General features: G+C 41.2%; 1 protein-coding gene across 3 annotated transcripts in view; it reads left to right on the top strand.

Annotated features, from left to right (window-relative positions):
• Positions 1 to 16890, top strand: part of rxfp2l (relaxin family peptide receptor 2, like) — a 60495-nt gene extending 43605 nt beyond the window's left edge. For 2 of the 3 annotated variants that reach the window (XM_048238099.1, XM_048238100.1), the window contains exons 7-18: positions 2142 to 2213; positions 4885 to 4956; positions 5264 to 5338; positions 7620 to 7691; positions 9651 to 9722; positions 9926 to 9997; positions 10388 to 10459; positions 11097 to 11168; positions 12951 to 13180; positions 14117 to 14530; positions 15592 to 15804; positions 16189 to 16890. In XM_048238099.1, the coding sequence (XP_048094056.1) occupies positions 2142 to 2213; positions 4885 to 4956; positions 5264 to 5338; positions 7620 to 7691; positions 9651 to 9722; positions 9926 to 9997; positions 10388 to 10459; positions 11097 to 11168; positions 12951 to 13180; positions 14117 to 14530; positions 15592 to 15804; positions 16189 to 16328 (1576 nt within the window). In that variant the 3' untranslated portion in view covers positions 16329 to 16890. The remainder of the gene's footprint in view (positions 1 to 2141; positions 2214 to 4884; positions 4957 to 5263; positions 5339 to 7619; positions 7692 to 9650; positions 9723 to 9925; positions 9998 to 10387; positions 10460 to 11096; positions 11169 to 12950; positions 13181 to 14116; positions 14531 to 15591; positions 15805 to 16188) is intronic. The other variant, XR_007192973.1, reaches the window with a different exon arrangement.
• The last annotated feature ends 610 nt before the right edge of the window (positions 16891 to 17500 follow it).

The raw sequence follows: 17500 nt of genomic DNA, 5'->3' as shown, positions 1-17500 counted from the left end.
GTTGTAAAGCCACTTCTCAAGAAGAATAACCTGGATGCCTCCATGCTAAACAATTACAGGCCCATATCCAATCTACCTTTTATTGGCAAAATTATTTAAAAAGTACTTTAATCAATTAACCACCTTCCTAACATCAAATGGGTATTTTGATTACTTTCAGTCTGGTTTTCGGGCAAATCACAGCACTGAAACAGCTCTCATTAAAGTTTCCAATGACATATGCCTAAACACAGATTCAGGTAAAACATCAGTCCTAGTGCTACTGGACCTTAGTGCAGCATTTGACACTGTTGATCACAATATTTTACTACACAGACTAGAACACTGGGTTGGATTTATAGGCATAGTTATCAGCTGGCTAAAATCATATCTACAAGAAAGGAGCTTCTTTGTTGCCATTGGAAACTGTACCTCAACACCAATGTCCTTGACCTGTGGTGTTCCCCAGGGGTCGATCTTAGGGCCACTATGATTCAACCTCTATATGCTCCCACTTGGACAAATCATCCAAAATAACTTGATTTCATATCATAGCTATGCAGATGACACACACATTTACTTAGCTCTGTCACCAAACGACTATGGTCCTCTTGAATCTAGGTGTCAGTGTATAGAACAAATCAACACCTGGATGTCTCAAAATTTTCTTCAGCTGAACAAAGAAAAAACTGAAGTAATTATATTTGGTAAAAAGGAGGAAAGACTTAGGGTTGCCAGTCTCCTTGACACAAAAGGGTTGAAGGCAAAGGATACAGTTAAAAATCTTGGTGTATTAATTGACAGTGATCTAAATTTCAACGGCCACATGAAAGCGACAACTAAATCAGCTTTTACCACCTCAAAAAAATATTGCCAGACTCAGAGGGCTGATGTCAAAATATGACTTAGAAAACTCATTCATGCATTTATCTCCAGCAGGGTTGATTACTGCAATGTACTGTTCACAGGCCTTCAAAAAAAAGACTATTAAACAGCTTCAGATGATACAAAATGCAGCAGCTAGGATTCTAACAAAAACTAAAAGAATTGACCACATTACTCCAATTATTAAGTCCTTGCACTGGCTTCCAGTAAGTCACAGAATTGACTTTAAAGCTCTATTGCTTGTTTATAAATCAGTAAATGGAGCAGGACCTAAATACCTGTCAGACATGCTTCAGCAGTACACACCTTCACGTCCTCTCAGGTCCCAGGTGAAAAACCTGCTAGTAAAACCTACTGTTAGAACTAAACATGGTGAAGCAGCTTTTTAGCTGCTATGTGCTCAGCTGTGGAATCAACTTTCGGATGACATCAAAAAAGCCCCAACTGTAGCCAGTTTTAAATCTAGACTTAAGACCAAACTGTTCTCAGATGCTTTCTGCTAACTGTGCCGAGTTACAAATTCTGAATCTGCCTTGATAATTATTCTACTTTATCTTTTATTACTTTTTTTTACTACTTTTGCCTTTGTTTTTTGCTTACTAATTATCCTTTATTTTTAAATTATTTTACCTTGTGTTTTATGTTTTCTTTTTATTATGATCTTTACCTTTTAACTATTCTTTGACTATATTGCCTTTTTATGCTTTTTATTTGTTATTATTGTTTTGTTTTGTTTATGTAAAGCACATTGAATGACCTCTGTGTATGAAATGCGCTATATAAATAAACTTGACTTGACTTGACTTGACTTATGTACTATTTATGATGCCCTATTTATGACTTGATAATCATCCCTTTATTATGATTATGTACTATTTATGATGCCCTATTTATGACTTGATAATCTTTGTTTTGTACTTGTCACTTTCAGTCTTTGACTTCTTTGCACCTTTGTGGCCTTCCTGGCAAAATGTTGTTGTCCAGGCAACTGCCTGTCACAGTCCTGCCACTTCCACTTATCCCATCCTGGCAGTGCTAATCCCTCCTGTCCCATAGATATGCATAAACAGCCCTGTTCACACATCTACTCGCTCACACAGTAATATAGACAGTAATTTAAAAAATGATATCTACCCCGCGTTGATCCCCCCCTTTTTCTTTCTCTCACTCCCTCCTTCCTCTCTGTGCTCTCTCTCTCTCTCTCTCTCTCTCTCTCTCTCTCTCTCTCTCTCTCTCTTCTTTCTGTCTCTTTGATTTGGTGTCTTGTTGCTTCCTAGGTATCTGAGTTGGAACCAGATCTCCACACTCAAGGCCGGTATATTCAGTGACCTTCACAATCTCCAGTGGCTGTGAGTGGCAGAATCATCACAAATGTCCATTGAAGGGGAGATTTGTGTGTGTGTGTGTGTGTGTGTGTGTGTGTGTGTGTGTGTGTGTGTGTAATAGAACTATGACTGAGATTAAGAGTTGAGATGGCTGAGATTGAGTTTTCAAACTGAGGACAATGTTTTCCTAGATGCAGAGACCATCACAAATCAAGTAAATCAGGTGACAAGTCTGATGCCCTTAGTTTTCTGTAGCTGTACTTTGATAAAAGGCAGAAGTACCAATTAAACTGAGGCACCCTGTGTTCTTTATGCATCTCATGGTTCAAAAGACCATGAAATCTGGTTCATTGCACTTGTAAATAATGTAAATAAATCTAGAAAAAACAAGAGGTGCCACATTTGGTAATTTCCCAGGATACAGGTATAAATAGAGAAGCGTTGTGTTCTGTGTACTGGGCCCTGAGAATTAATAGTGCTATGCGAGTTTTATATCAAAGCCTGTAAATATTAGCCTGATGTTGTCATACTCAAATTGTAGTCAGAATATGAGTCTGAAACTGCTCCATTGGGACGTAATTATGGGGCGTGCTTCAACCGATACAGGGGGGTAATGCCTCTGCACTCAATTGGATAGACCTAACCAATCAGAGCAACAAAATAGCTTACCGTGAGGTGTAGGAAGAAAACACACGGACCATCCTTCTGCTCCTATATCCCCTCCGTTTTTAAAATAATTCTGTTGAACAGTGATATGCTACAAACATGTTAAACAGCTGGGAAAGGCTGTCGCAAATCCCTCGAACAGGTGGTCAATCAGAGATTTCAAACGAACGAGGGAACATGTCGCAATGCAACAGCGCTGTTTTCCCTTGATGAAAGTTTCCATATGGGGTCTTAAAAGCCATGTATCCTTCTAGCCAAAGCGTTTTTGTTTCAAACATAAGCCTAATCTAAGCGTGCTCAGATGATGTGATAGACCAGGCGCTGTTGCTCACATCGTAAAGCCTGATTTGATTGGTCCGCCCGATTTAGGGCGAGCATACTTGCCCCACAATGGAGCAATGCCAGACCGAACTTCCCGTGGGGCGGGACTAAGTTCGGAATGGCACCCAGGCTATCTAAATATATCTTAAGCAGAAATTTTGTTATGTTAATGGAGTATGATACATGGTTCTTTTACAAACCTACAACCAGGACTAGATATTACTACAGTATGTGCCTAAATGTCTAATGTGAACAAATTCAGCCAAGCATAGTCATGTATAAGCTAGAAATAAATGGCTGAAGAAACTAAGAATGATCCATAACAGTGGAATAGATGCCATCTATAGTACATTAACAGCATTCTGTCTTACTGTAGCTTTTTTCCATTAAAAAGATAATTTGCTTAAAAACTATGCACATCAAAAAGTTAGAGCGACACATGTGATGGAAAAGGACTTATATCGCTGAAATAATGTCGGTTTTGTCGCGCTAAGTTAATTTGCTCGCCAGAGGTGGATTAACGAGAGTTAATTCGATATTAATGTGATGGAAAAGGGTTGGAGCAATGTAAGTTACTGTGATGCCTCTTCAGAATGTTCAGTAGCAACGCGCATTAACAGGGACATTGTAACATCATTTCAGTTCGCTAAAATCAGTCTGTTGAATAGAAACCATTTTGGGGATTCTAATATCGCTCAAAATTACATCAAATTATGAGTTAATTGGCTAAAAATGTTATGGAAAAAAGGGCTTGTATCATTCATATGGGGCCTGTAATGGTGATATCATCACTCAGTCTCTGCCTAGCTTAGTGTAATGTGAAGAATGCGGTCCATTACGCGTTTGTCAGGTATGTCACTGTTATGAGGGCCACTTGACTAATTCATGGAGGCACTTTTGCTGTAAAGTGCTGCGCATCTGTCCACAGCTGAAATACGCTGGGGTCAGACCCTTGGTAGTTTACCCAAGTGGGTAGTGAGCTGCCGGCTCACTCAATCAATTATGTGACGGAACAAACAACAGGAAAAGAGTCCTTTTGTCACTGCCTGTGTGTGTGTGTGTGTGTGTGTGTGTGTGTGTGTGTGTGTGTGTGTGTGTGTGTGTGTGTTTTGGACGAAGTGTGTAGGTGTGTATGCCTGAGCATGTTTATGTGTGTGCGATGTTGTATGCGCCTGTGTGTGTGTGTGTGTGTGTGTGTGTGTGTGTGTGTGTCTTTGTGCATATTGGGGTGGGGGTGGGCTGGTCAGTAACAAAAAGCAGGTTTCCCCAAGGGGCAGAAGGTAGTTGTCCAAATTCAGGTGCAGCTCTCCTGTTGCTCAGAGTCCCTGCGTGACGCAAACAAACATCTAATATTCACACGCGCCATTTGACTCATACAAAACCATGCATTGGAATTGCATTCACCTCAATGACACTTTCCCACTGAGAGTGAAAAAAACATGATGTGATTGGATGTATTCTGTAAACTCATTATGGGTCAACTTTCATGTGATGCGTTGAGAGCACATTTAAAAGACTGACTATTAGAAGAACATTAAAGACCATTTTATTTCTGGAAATGTTGTCTGATAACAAATGATTGGTGATATAATTAAAAGCACTCTGCAACAGAGGTGGAACCCTAATAGCTTAGAGCTCAGTTGCAGAGGTAAATTAAGGTTGATTAGCAGACATGTATTTTTAAAGACCTCTGTTCATTTCTCCACAGCATCCTCGATGAAAATAAGATAAGCTCTTTACGAGAGAGGGCCTTTGAAGGCCTCAAGTCATTATATTACCTGTAAGTATCGCCACATGCCAATTATCTACTCATCAATTACCAAAAAGCATCAAACACCAGCCACATGTTAATCCACATATATGTGTGTGTGTGTGTGTGTGTGTGTGTGTGTGTGTGTTTTTTGGGGTTTTGGACCAAGTGTGTAGGTGTGTATTGTGTATTTGTGTATTGTGTGTGTGTATCTATGTGTATGTGCGAATGGGTGTGGGGCAGCGATGATTCTTGATTCCAATATGTGCTGTAAAACTGTGTGTGTGTGTGTGTGCCTTGGTGCATATGCTGCTACACACTAATGAATTCTCTGTAGTTCCCTAGTAAATAATTCCATGAAACAGCTCCCAAGGACATCCTTTTGCTTGGAAATGCCTCGTTTGCATTGGCTGTAAGTTGGACATGCACACACACACACACAAACACACACAAACACACACATGCACGCACACACACACACATACACACACACACACACACACACACACAGAGTGAGAGAGGAGGGACTGCACATTTTACATTTCATAATAATTTTCATTCAATTACATAGCCTTGACAATATCAAATACTGACAGATGGAGGCATATAGAAATATACTTTTAAAAGGCGATAACATGTAAACAACATTTAACTAGATGGGAACTCGGAGAACAGAGATCTCTGCCAAGGCCAAATGCTCGCAATTTAAAATAATTCTATTGATGTGTTCTTCTCTATAATTCCTCCGGTCCCAACAAGTTTCATGAATCCTTACGAGGTAGATTTTGCATAATCCCACTGACTGACAGACACACAATCAATCAAACAAACAAACAAATGCCACTGAAAACATGACATTCTTGCTGGAAGTAATTACTATGTCTATGAGGCATTCATTTCTGAGGACTATTATTTAAGGCTACTCAGCCACTGCATAGAAATTAAATATCACCAGGCAATTCCGCATTTTACTAGCCTGGGTGACAAACCTGTTAGTACATTTTAAATGGCTCTGCAGGTCTGCCTGGAAAGAATCTCATTGACGCCTGTGTCCAAACTAACGCCCCTTTTAGACTTCCAGGGGCGTTACCGGCAGTAAAATTCAACTTAAATTGATGTGTTGAACTCTTACCCAATAATTTCAGAAGTGCAGCAAACACATCTTTCTTGCAAACGGACATTTTTAATGCAGTTGTTTACTCAATTCCACAGAAAATACTAAATGTCCATATCTGTTTAATCCTGTCACAATCAGCGCAGCCATTGGTTGTGTTGAATGCACTGCACTCTGTCATCTGTCATCACATAAGCAGATAAGCGATTGTGATTGGATCCTGGGTTTTTGGTCATTCGGAAATGGCCGCCATTGGTATCATGTCATGTGGGTTCATTCAGAGTAGCATTTTACAGCCCGAAAACAATGTAATTAGTAACTCATATGTTTTTGGTTGACAGGAGAAATACTGTATCATGACTCCCTTTTAAAATCTCACAAATTAAACTCATCTTTACTCATTTAAAAGTGTTATATAGCATATTAACTAATAAAGTTGACTATTTTCTTATAGACTAACTAAGAGACATTTTACACACGACAAATACAAAACTTCCTCATCTGTCAGAAAGATTTGATGTGTAAAGTGAAGTTTCTTGAAGACTGACAAGAAACGCCTTCGCTTTTGAAGCTGATCCACTAATTGGAGGAAGAAAGGAGAAAAACATTGAAATTTAATTTCTTTTGATTGACAGGAGAAATACTGTATCTTAAAGGGACACCAGGCAAGCCTGATGCTTTTTCTCTACGAAACTCCCCCTCGCTCGGTCTGAAGCTCTTTTCCTTTTCTTTGCATCTTCCGTCAAGGGTTTCCGCTGCTTCTTTGCCGGCTCTGCCATTATACACACGTTTGCAACAATCGCTAGCGATTCGTTAGCCTGCCTCTGTGCTGTGGATGCAGGATGTAAACTGATCCTGCTTCGGTCGGCGGGAACGATACACTGAACTTGCAAGCGGGATATTTTTCCTACAGGCAGTAGGGGTGGGCGAGAGAGTCTTCATTCTGTGATGAGTCATTTAACCTATACGACTTACGAAGATGAGTAATTAACACAAAAACGTTGCCTGGTGTCCCTTTAATTCAGGACTGCATTTAAAATCTCACCATTTAAACTTATCTTGAAACTCATCTTTACTCATTTAAAATTAATTGCATATTACTGTAACTACAAAATATGACCATTTCTTATAGATGAAGAGACTGTAGCTTTTTATTTAAAAATTATGAAACTATAAAATTATTTGTGGATTGTTATAAGTGACCCTGGTTTTAAATAACATTTCCTACTTACAGTATTACTGAGCTGTAAACTAAAGTGCTTGGGAAATTTCCTTACACACATTTGACAAAACTTCCTCAGAAAGAAAGATTTGATGTGTAAAGTTGAACTGACAAGAAACACCTTAGCTTTTGAAGCTCATCCACTGATTGGAGGAAGAAAGGAGAAAAACATTGAAATTGAAAACACCCAGAGTCGCCCTTAGCTTGTTTACGTTCACAAAATCAGACAGTGTTTCCTACAAGGATACAGCCTACAGTAAGCCTCTAGCATGAAGAGACATAGAGGGATGCTGAGGTGGGTAGACCGGAGTGAAAAGTGCTTCTCATTACGATTCCGCCTGTGTTTTTCTCTGACAGGGATCTGGAGGGGAACCAGATAACATCTCTGAGTGAGTCCAGCTTTGAGGAGTGCACCTCTTTACAAGTGCTGTGAGTTGGATACTGTGCCATCACACACACACACACACACACACACACACACACACACACACACTGCCGTTGTGTCAGTCGACCATTTGTTGGGAGTTTTCTTTTTCTCCCCTTCTATCCTTGCAGGCCATCCCAACCCCTTCAACTCTGTACTGTAGAAACCCACAAACACTCTCTCTCTCTCTCTTTCTCTCTCTCTCTCTCTTTGTCTTTGAAATTCTCTTGAATTTCCCCTGGGGATCAATAAAGTATCTATCTATCTATCTATCTATCTATCTATCTATCTGTCTCTCTCTATCTCTCTTTCTCTCTCACACACACACACACACACACACACACACACACACACACACACACACACACACACACACACACACGCATACACACACACACACACACACACATACACACACACACACACACACAGGCACACAAACACACACACAGGATATAGGCAGGGTGTGATTTGTGAAAAAATCAGAGGAGGATGCTTTTGAAACGTCAAACATCACTGCTTGAAAAGACAATGACAAGGCACTTTGCCCTGAATAAAACTTCAACTCCAGTAAGAACTTTGTCTAGCCGTTCATATCCTCTTTTCTAACACTCTGCAGCAATCTATACAGTTTTTTTTATGAAAATAATTTACAAACCAGAACATGGTAAGCAGTTGAATGAAGCCTCTATTTCCTGCAGTTGTTAAATCATGCGCTAGATAGCTTACATTGACAACAACATAAAGTTATCATAAAGTGTATTCTTTAAGATTACAGATTGTTATTTCTCAACTGCTGGCTGATTGATCAAACGAGTGTTTTCTCTTCGTCCTATACAGGTAGTTCGGTAGAGAGCAATTTGAATAAACTCAAGGTAGGGTAAGCCAGTGTTTTTCAACCTTTTTTGTGCCACGGCACACTTTTGACACTTAAAATGTCCTACGGCACACTAACATCCTGTGTGAAGAAAAAATAAACATACCATAGCCTAAAATTTCAAATAATACACAGATATGGCCTTATTATGGCTTCTATGCAAGACCTGCTCAATAAAACAAGCGCCCTCTGTTTCATTTGTAGGTGACTATATCTAATTTAATTGTTGTTATGAACTGGATATGTGATGATTCTGTGAATACTGGATATGGGGCCCCCGTTGTACAATGCCTGCATACCACAAATAGTGCAATCATACAATCAATGAGAGCATGTGGTTTGATGCAACAGTTGCTTTTCTGGACCAGTGAGTGACATTTGGGTAATTTTCTGCGGCACACCTGATGATCTCTCACGGCACTAGTGTGCCCCGGCACAGTGGTTGAAAAACACTAGGGTAAGCGATGCTAAGCTTTTTTTGAGAGAGTTCTAAAATAGGATGATATGTTGCACTGAATCCTTTTAGTTTTCTTTCATTTGCCCAGCTAGCTTTCCGCTGAAATAAGCCATTTAAGCTTGGTTACACAGTCTGCATTCTGAGATGTCATGCATGATCAAGATCAATAGAACCAGTCATCACGCAGTCACTGTCAGCAGTTGACAGCGCGAGCACTGACAATGACGGCCCATTTCTAATGTCGGGGTATTATTTGCACTAGACTGCTCTCATGTTGCAGTGCTTTACTTATATAACGTAGCGTAATCAGTATTGGGGAGTTAATACATGCAGTGGATGTGTTGAGCTGTCTAAAGGAGTTGACTGAATCTCTGACTTAGGGTTCTTCCTCTCCCCTGCCAAGTGATCAATGCAGCACAGAAACTCCAATATGTGCTGAGAAGTGTGAGAATTCTGCCAAAGATTGACTGCTACATTATCATAAACCTATGAAATCCTGAACTTGTACCATAATTTGTGTTTATTTATTTGACATGGTATTATTACAATGTAAGAATAGTTGTACATTTATAGTACGTTGTGTCATTAAAATGTTTGCTGATTCTAATTTGTTTTGTATTTCTGTTCCAGTGTTCTACGAAAAAACTGCATTAGGACTATTGAGAAGGGAACTTTTTCAGCTATGTATCGACTAATAGAATTGTGAGGATGCACACACACACAGAGACAGAGCGCACACGCACACACACACACACACACACATACACCTTCGCTGTATCCCTCAACAAAATATTTGCTAACTGTTATTACAGAAACTGATTGGCTATTAATATTTTTCTCATAAAAACAATAGGCTTTAATGGGGTTCTGATTGACTGAAATAACAGGTTCTGGGTTTTTTGCAGAGACCTGTCGGTCAACCGAATTGAAGAACTCCCTCCACCATTATTTCAGAATCTGAAGAGTCTTCAGCAGCTGTAAGTTTCTGTTTGTCTGACTTGTGGCCAAAGTTGTTCTGTCATACAGTGGAAAGGAAACACTCAAAAATTAAATTCAAGCATCTCTCAAAATTGTGTTTTTACATTATTTTACTTGTGAATGACTGAGGATGCTTTTAAGGATTGCTTCCTCCTTCAGTGGGTTTCTTTATTTATTTTCTTTATTTATTTCAACTCCACTGACTTTGGGGTCAGTGAGATTGCAATATGAAGACGCAGCCACTACAGACCTAAGAAAACCAACATCACTCTGCCTCTGTATTGATTTCTGTGTTTGATGATGCATGTTTCATATTTTGTGTGTGTGTGTGTGTTTGTGTTTGTGTGTGTGTGTGTGTTTTATCTGTGTTTGTGTTTCCGTTTGTACAGGAACATCTCAAATAACCCACTGACCAAAATATATGAAGATCAGTTTGACAGTTTTGTCAATCTTCAGTCCCTGTGAGTAGTTTGTGTACTTTTGAGCTCTGTGCACTGTGTTTGTTGCCATTGATTATGCAGATTGCCACAAGCAGCATCTCTGCATCCTGAAGCCAGCTTGTTGAATGGAGGGGAGATACTGTAAGGGCCTCCTCAGGGTCCAGTGGACTGTTGTCACAGTCACACTCTAGCTCAGTTCATCACAATATGACAGCCGCATGGCTACTCATGATAAGTACCACAGGCAAAATGGAACAGAATCTTAGGCTGTGTTCATACATTACAACTCTCACATTTGAGTCACTTCAGCCTGGTAATGTAAAGATAGCCTTAGTAATTGTGTTTTTTCTCTCTCTTTTTCTCTATTTCTCTCTCTCTCACACACACACACACACACATACACACACTCTCTCTCACACACACACACACATACACATTAAAAACACACACACTCTCTCTCTCTCTCTATCACTCACTCACTCTCTCTCACACACACACACATACACACACTCTCTCACACACACACACACATACACATTACAAACACACACACTCTCTCTCTCTCTATCACTCACTCACTCTCTCATACACACACACACACATTACAAACACTCTCTCTCTCTCTCTCTTTCTCTCTTTGTCTGTCTCTCTTTCATAGGAGCATGGAGGAGGTTGAGATCCCGAACATCAGCATCCGCATGTTTCGCTCTTTCAGCAACTTGTCCCACATGTGAGTGAGCGTTTGTATCTTTCATCTCTCTCCTCATAGTGCCTCTCACCATTCCCTGCCAGGCCCTCTTTAGTGAGATGTACTGTACAAACATGTTATGATTAATGCATAAACCGGGGGCCTTGTGAATGTTTCATCAACTTGTGACAGTTTAATCCCTGTGAACATATGGCTCCTCACATATGAAGAATGTGTATGCATAGACAGGTGCTGCAATGATCTTTACTCAAGAGATGAGCAGTTGACATAGTCAGATGAGTACATCTACACACGGCATACTTAACATACAGTAGATGTTTTGGCATTTTCGGAGGCTCAAAAGCTACTCTCTACTATGTCAAATGCAAAGAAAATATTTTTTTATGCAGACGACTGATGCAAACGAGTGATTCCACTAGGGTGGATCTCATAAACAGTCATTTGTCTAGGGATACGAGGGGGAATGTGAGAAGTCTGGTCTGCTCACTCTGCAATAGCCTGTTTGTATGACTTATTCATGCATTTTCAGTCAGCCCTTTCTCATGGTCGGCTAAATTGGGTGGAAATGTCTTCCATGTATAATTCTGCAGATTAATTGTAGGCTGCAGTCATTCGCTCCTTCGCCCGCTGTGTCTGCAGACAGAGTGCCCCTGGGCGAACATCCAGCTACACCTAAAAGGGATCTCTAAAATCAGCTCAGGCAAAGACTGGGGATCACCGTTCTTGCCTCCTGTCAGAGAGCCTTGGTTGAACTGCTGGTAATAACCTAGCAAATGACCACACCTTTATGTTCTGAGGCACAGGTCAGGGCCTTTGTATTGCCTGTGTCAGTGGTCACACCCTGTGGGCTGTCCATATGGCCTGGTCACTTCATTTCTTTGAGTCTGCGGCATGTAGCCACAGGACCTCACAACATTTAACACTCTCTCCGCAAACACCCTCTCCCTGCTGATTTCCCTCCACCTGCCATTTATTTTCCATATCAAGTCTGGCCTGCGCCGAGCCAGATAAATTGAATGGGATAAATTGAGCTCGGCGCCGAACAACAAATCAATTTTGGGGGCATTTTATCGAAGACCCTGAAGGCATAGAATGTTTGGGTGTAGAATGCACAATGGACCTCTGTAGCCTAACTTTATTTCACAAAGCCCCATTTCCTTCTGAGGAGATGAACAGGGAATTACTACATTGACAAAAAACCACAACCATAGCCCTCAATACTGATTACTGTAATGAGTTAAAGAAATGTGATGTATTTAGGGAGTACTTTATCGCTAAATAGAGTACCAGTGTAACAAAGAAGATTTCAACAAAGTGTTTATTTTGTTTTGAGTGGCTGGTGTTTGGGGAGGTAGCAGGTGGTGTTGAGGTGATAACCCAGACAGTTCTGAGCCAATGGTAGTCTGGCCATTCCATTTAAAATGCCCTCCACACCCCAGATCTACAGCCATCACCACCACACACCACTGTGTGGTGACTCAGAATCACCAGTAGCCATTCTCAGCCAGATATAATAGCTTTAGAACTGATGAGCTCTCCCCAGGATGGAAAAAATAATCTTCAGTCTTCTGAGCAAACTCTAAATTGAACGCCTTTTGCTGCACCCCATGGGTTAGATGGAACAGAGTGGCTTTGTACAAAGGAAGAAGATTTTAGGACTATCACAGTATTTTCAGTAAAAGCTCTTTAAAATTGGTTTCAATCATGTTCACTGCTGTAAATGGATATTCAGAAAAAAATAATATCTTTATTTTGTCGATAAGTGTTTGAAATGCAAATGACTATCTCTTTGAATGTGTTCAGCTACTTCAAGCGCTTTGAGTACTGTGGCTACTCGCCCAACGTGCGAAGCTGCAAGCCCAACACTGATGGCATCTCCTCGTTTGAGAACTTACTGGCGAACATCATCCTCCGAGTGTTCGTCTGGGTGGTCGCCTTCATCATCTGCTTCGGAAACATATTTGTCATCTGCCTCCGGTCATGCATAGCCAGCGAGAACCGGCACCACACTATGGCCATCAAGTCTCTCTGTTGTAAGTCCATGCAGAAAAACACATCGCTGGGAGGCTAAATGTGCAGTCTGAATCCTAAGCTCGATTGTTGCCTCATCCCCACAGTGCACAGTTCAGAGGGAATATTTATGCTTGTTTGCTCTTTTTTTGCATTTGTGATAAAGGTTGACAAACTCAATCAAATGATGAAAACTTTACCACTATATACTTTTGGGTTTAGTTGGATTAGTTGCTATATTGTAAGGCAAGCCACTGTAAAAACATATGAATTACAAATATAACTTATAGAACATATGACAGTGTGAAGGGATAGTTCAGGGTTAGTTCCCCAGTAGGGAGACTATTTTGAACCTACCAGGTGTTACCAGTCCACTCTTTTGAGATTACCTCCTCTCCGTACACATCTAACAACTCAACACACTTGACATGCACTTATCATAAACTTACCTTCTTCTCTCTACCTCCTTTTCTTTCTACCACTATCTCCTTTTACCTCACTTTGACTAGTACTGGGGAAATTTCACGGGAAAACTTTTTTGTCACATCCATAACGCCAGTGAAATGCCTTGGCATTTGTATGATGTGAATGATAACATTAATTTTTTGTGCATTTTTTCTCATGTACATTCTTCAGCCAAAAATAGCAAATGCTCAAATTTCATGTAATCATTCACATCATACCATGCCATCACATTTTATTGGCGTTATGGATATTACAAAAAACATAATTTTTCATGGAATTGCCCACCTACAATTCTGCACTCTCATCCTCTGATAGTAGTATTTATGGTTACCTAAGCAACCTCCTTTGCAATGCAGCTTGAATGTTATTTTTTCGCTTTGGATATCTGCCAAATGAATAAATGTAAATGTAAATAGATGCTTTGTGCTCACACACACACACACACACACACATGTGCCTGTGTGTCATTCTCTGTGATCTTCTCAATGGTGCAGGTGCAGACTGTCTCATGGGCATCTATCTCCTCTTCATCGGTGCCTTCGACATCAAGTACTGTGGCGAGTATAACCGTCACGCCCAGATCTGGATGGAGAGCCTGTCCTGTCAGCTGATTGGCTCGCTGGCCATGCTGTCCACCGAGGTGTCGGTGCTCATGCTGACGTACATGACGCTGGAGAAGTACCTGTGCATCGTCTTCCCCTTCCAGAACTTCCACGTGGGCCGCAAGCAGACACTCTGCTATCTGACCACCATCTGGGTCCTGGGATTCACCATCGCCGTCATCCCGTTCCTGGACCGGCAGACGTTTGGGAATTACTACGGCCGCAACGGAGTTTGCTTCCCGCTGCACTTCTCAGATCAGATGGAGAAGCCTGGAGCAAGGACTTACTCGACAGTAATATTCCTTGGTGAGGAGGACCAGATCAATACAGGGCCGTGTCTGTGTTTGTGTGTGCGTGCTGTGTCCATGTCATTGTCAATATCAATGTTTGTGTTTGTGGTGTGTGTGTGTGCGTGTGTAAGAGACTGTGTATGTGTGAGACGACAGCATACGTGTATCTGCCTGAGCGTGTTAAGACTGAACCGCCGATAAGAGATGATGTGGCCGTACCCATCACCCACTTGACCCACTAGTTTTGCCTTATTTCCCTGGGGGCCGTTGAAGTGGGGGAGGGCTCAGGGGCTGCGAGTATAATCCAGAGGTGTGATCCATTCAGCCTCGACCTAGGCCTCTTCTGTCAGGGTTCCTTGAGAGGCGGGAATTCAATCAGCCAAAGAATTAGGGATGGCCCCTGCCAAGTCCACCCAGCCTCCCTAGTGCCAGACAGAGAGATAGAGAGAGAGAGAGAGAACTGCGGTCTGAAAAGGTAGATTGGAGAAGGCTCAGGGTTTGTGATACACTGTGGAATGAGTGGTTCATCCATATCGGAAAGACTAAAATGAAACAATTATGCAGCGCGGCGCCCTGGGCATAGCTGGCACAGTTACTGAACCAGCAAGTAACCTTTACCGATGCCAGTTGTCCCAGTTCTGTGAATGAATGGGGGAAAAGTCAACACAACGGCTCACTGAGTAATAACAAAGAGCCAAATGCTTTGTACTGTATCTGCATCGAAATGAATTCAGTTACTCTATTGGAGTAGGCTGCAGCTTTCTGCTTTGTCCATGCTATGTATTAAACCTTAAAGTTGTACCGTCACACTGGTGTGACAGGAATGTTGGACAATGAACGTTCTAAAGAATATCTGAGTTCATTCAGAGCCATATAAAGGTACCTTTATACGGCTCTGGGTTCATTAAATTCAACATAGAATTTTAGGACCTTGAATTGTTGTGGAACTGAATCTTATGTCAGAATGTTCAAAAAACAAAACCTTTAAATGTTAATGTACTCAGGGTGTTGTAAATGTGTGTGTTTATAGGTGTTGAACTGCATTAAATGTAAATACAGTATGTTTGTTTGTTCCAGGTTTAAATCTGGTGGCCTTTGTCATAATCGTGTTCTCCTACTCCAGTATGTTCTACTCGGTGCAGAAGACGGCCAAGACAGCACAACAGACAGTGTTTGACCGTGAGGTGTCCATAGCCAAGAGGTTCTTCTTCATCGTCTTCACAGATGCCATGTGCTGGATTCCTATATTTTTGCTCAAGATCCTCTCATTGCTAAGAGTGCAGATTGCAGGTCAGTTGACAATTCACACTAATACACATTCAAATACACACATACTGTACATCTCTCTCTCTCTCTTTCACACACGCACGCACGCACACACACACACACACACTAAGCCCAGAGAGTGACTAAGGCATTGTAATAGTGTCTGTATACGTGTACTGTAGCCGGCTTTGGCTTTGTGTGCTGGTAAAAGCTGCAGCAGATTACCAAAGAAGCTCTTCCTTGAGAAAAGCTGTTTCTGTCTGGGAAATTTAGCCGACAGTTATCCAGACAATGATGATCACTGGACCACAACAGATGCCCCAGAACCCCCATCTCCTAGTCTTTGCAATGTATTTGTTTCTAGTCCTTGTTATTGATTTTTTTTTCCGTGGCGATGTTGTCTTCCAGGAACGATGATCCTGTGGGTAGTGATATTCATCCTGCCCATAAACAGCGCGCTGAACCCAATCCTCTACACAATCACCACGAGAGCCTTTCAGGACAGAATCAAAGTCTGCCTCAGGTACAAGTGCCACCAAACCAACTGATGGACTCATTCTCTTCTGTTTGCCAATGCACAAGCACACACACACACACACACACACACACACACAGAGACGCACAAGCACACACACATACATACACAGAGACACACAAGCACGCGCACACACACACACACACACACACACACGCACCATTTCATACATTATGCCATGGTGGACAGGTGATAAGCTATGTGAGTGATCTATCTACAGTAATTAACCTTGGATGATAAACAAACGTGTGCTTCTGTGGAACAATAACTCATTGATTGACACTGGACAGAGAGACAAGGACAAAGAATTCTCAAACACATACATCTTTGCAGTACATGCACAGAGACCTACCTCATGCAGACTGGTGGAACAAGTCTACTCATACACACAAGACATCTAAACACACACACACACACACACACACACACACACATAAAATCACGCAAACAGATGCACATTCACATTTCATCTACACTGAACATATCTTAATCTAAGCACATTCTAACACAACAAATGTACCTGTATAGACCATGTGTTGATGAATGTAATGCTTGAAGAAGAGAAAAAAAATAAATCAACTGCTGTTGTGTTTTCATGAAGTGCCTTGTGTCCTCTTGATCCTGGTGCTTTCAGTCAATGAGTGCATAACAAGTAGTCAAATCAACGACTATGTCTTTTGTAGCATTGAAGTTTGTTTGTTTTTTGTTTCTGTTGTTTTAAATGGTCTGTCATTATTCATTTTACTTTTTGGCTATTTATCAATATACCATCAGGGTAATGTGGCATGATTTCTAACAATGTGGTTTGGTCTGTATTTGGGGTGAAAAATACCAAATCCAAGGTACGCGCTGGGGGATATTTTTGATGAAATGAGTGTTTGGGGTGTTTGTGACGACCAAAAAGACCGTTTCTGCTGAAGTGTCTCTTCATAGAGAAACCTGGAAGCAGAGAGGTTGGAGCACTGGTGGAACCCTGCAAATGTCATTTTTCATCATGTGCAAGTTCAAGTGTCAGGCTGTTTTGTTCGGAGATGTGGGATACATCCATCGCATGTGAGAGATCACTCTGAGCAGCAGAGAGATGGAGGCAACATTCACACTGACAATAATCAGCAACCATTCTCAGATTCAATCATGCCAGTCCATTCCAAGCCACTGCCCCTTACGTTAAGGGAGCCTATTCCA

The sequence above is a fragment of the Alosa alosa genome, chromosome 2, assembly GCF_017589495.1.
Source record: "Alosa alosa isolate M-15738 ecotype Scorff River chromosome 2, AALO_Geno_1.1, whole genome shotgun sequence".
NCBI classification, from domain to species: Eukaryota; Metazoa; Chordata; class Actinopteri; order Clupeiformes; family Clupeidae; genus Alosa; species Alosa alosa.
Note: the sequence above shows the minus strand (reverse complement) of the source record. Positions and strands in the feature narration are given on the sequence as shown.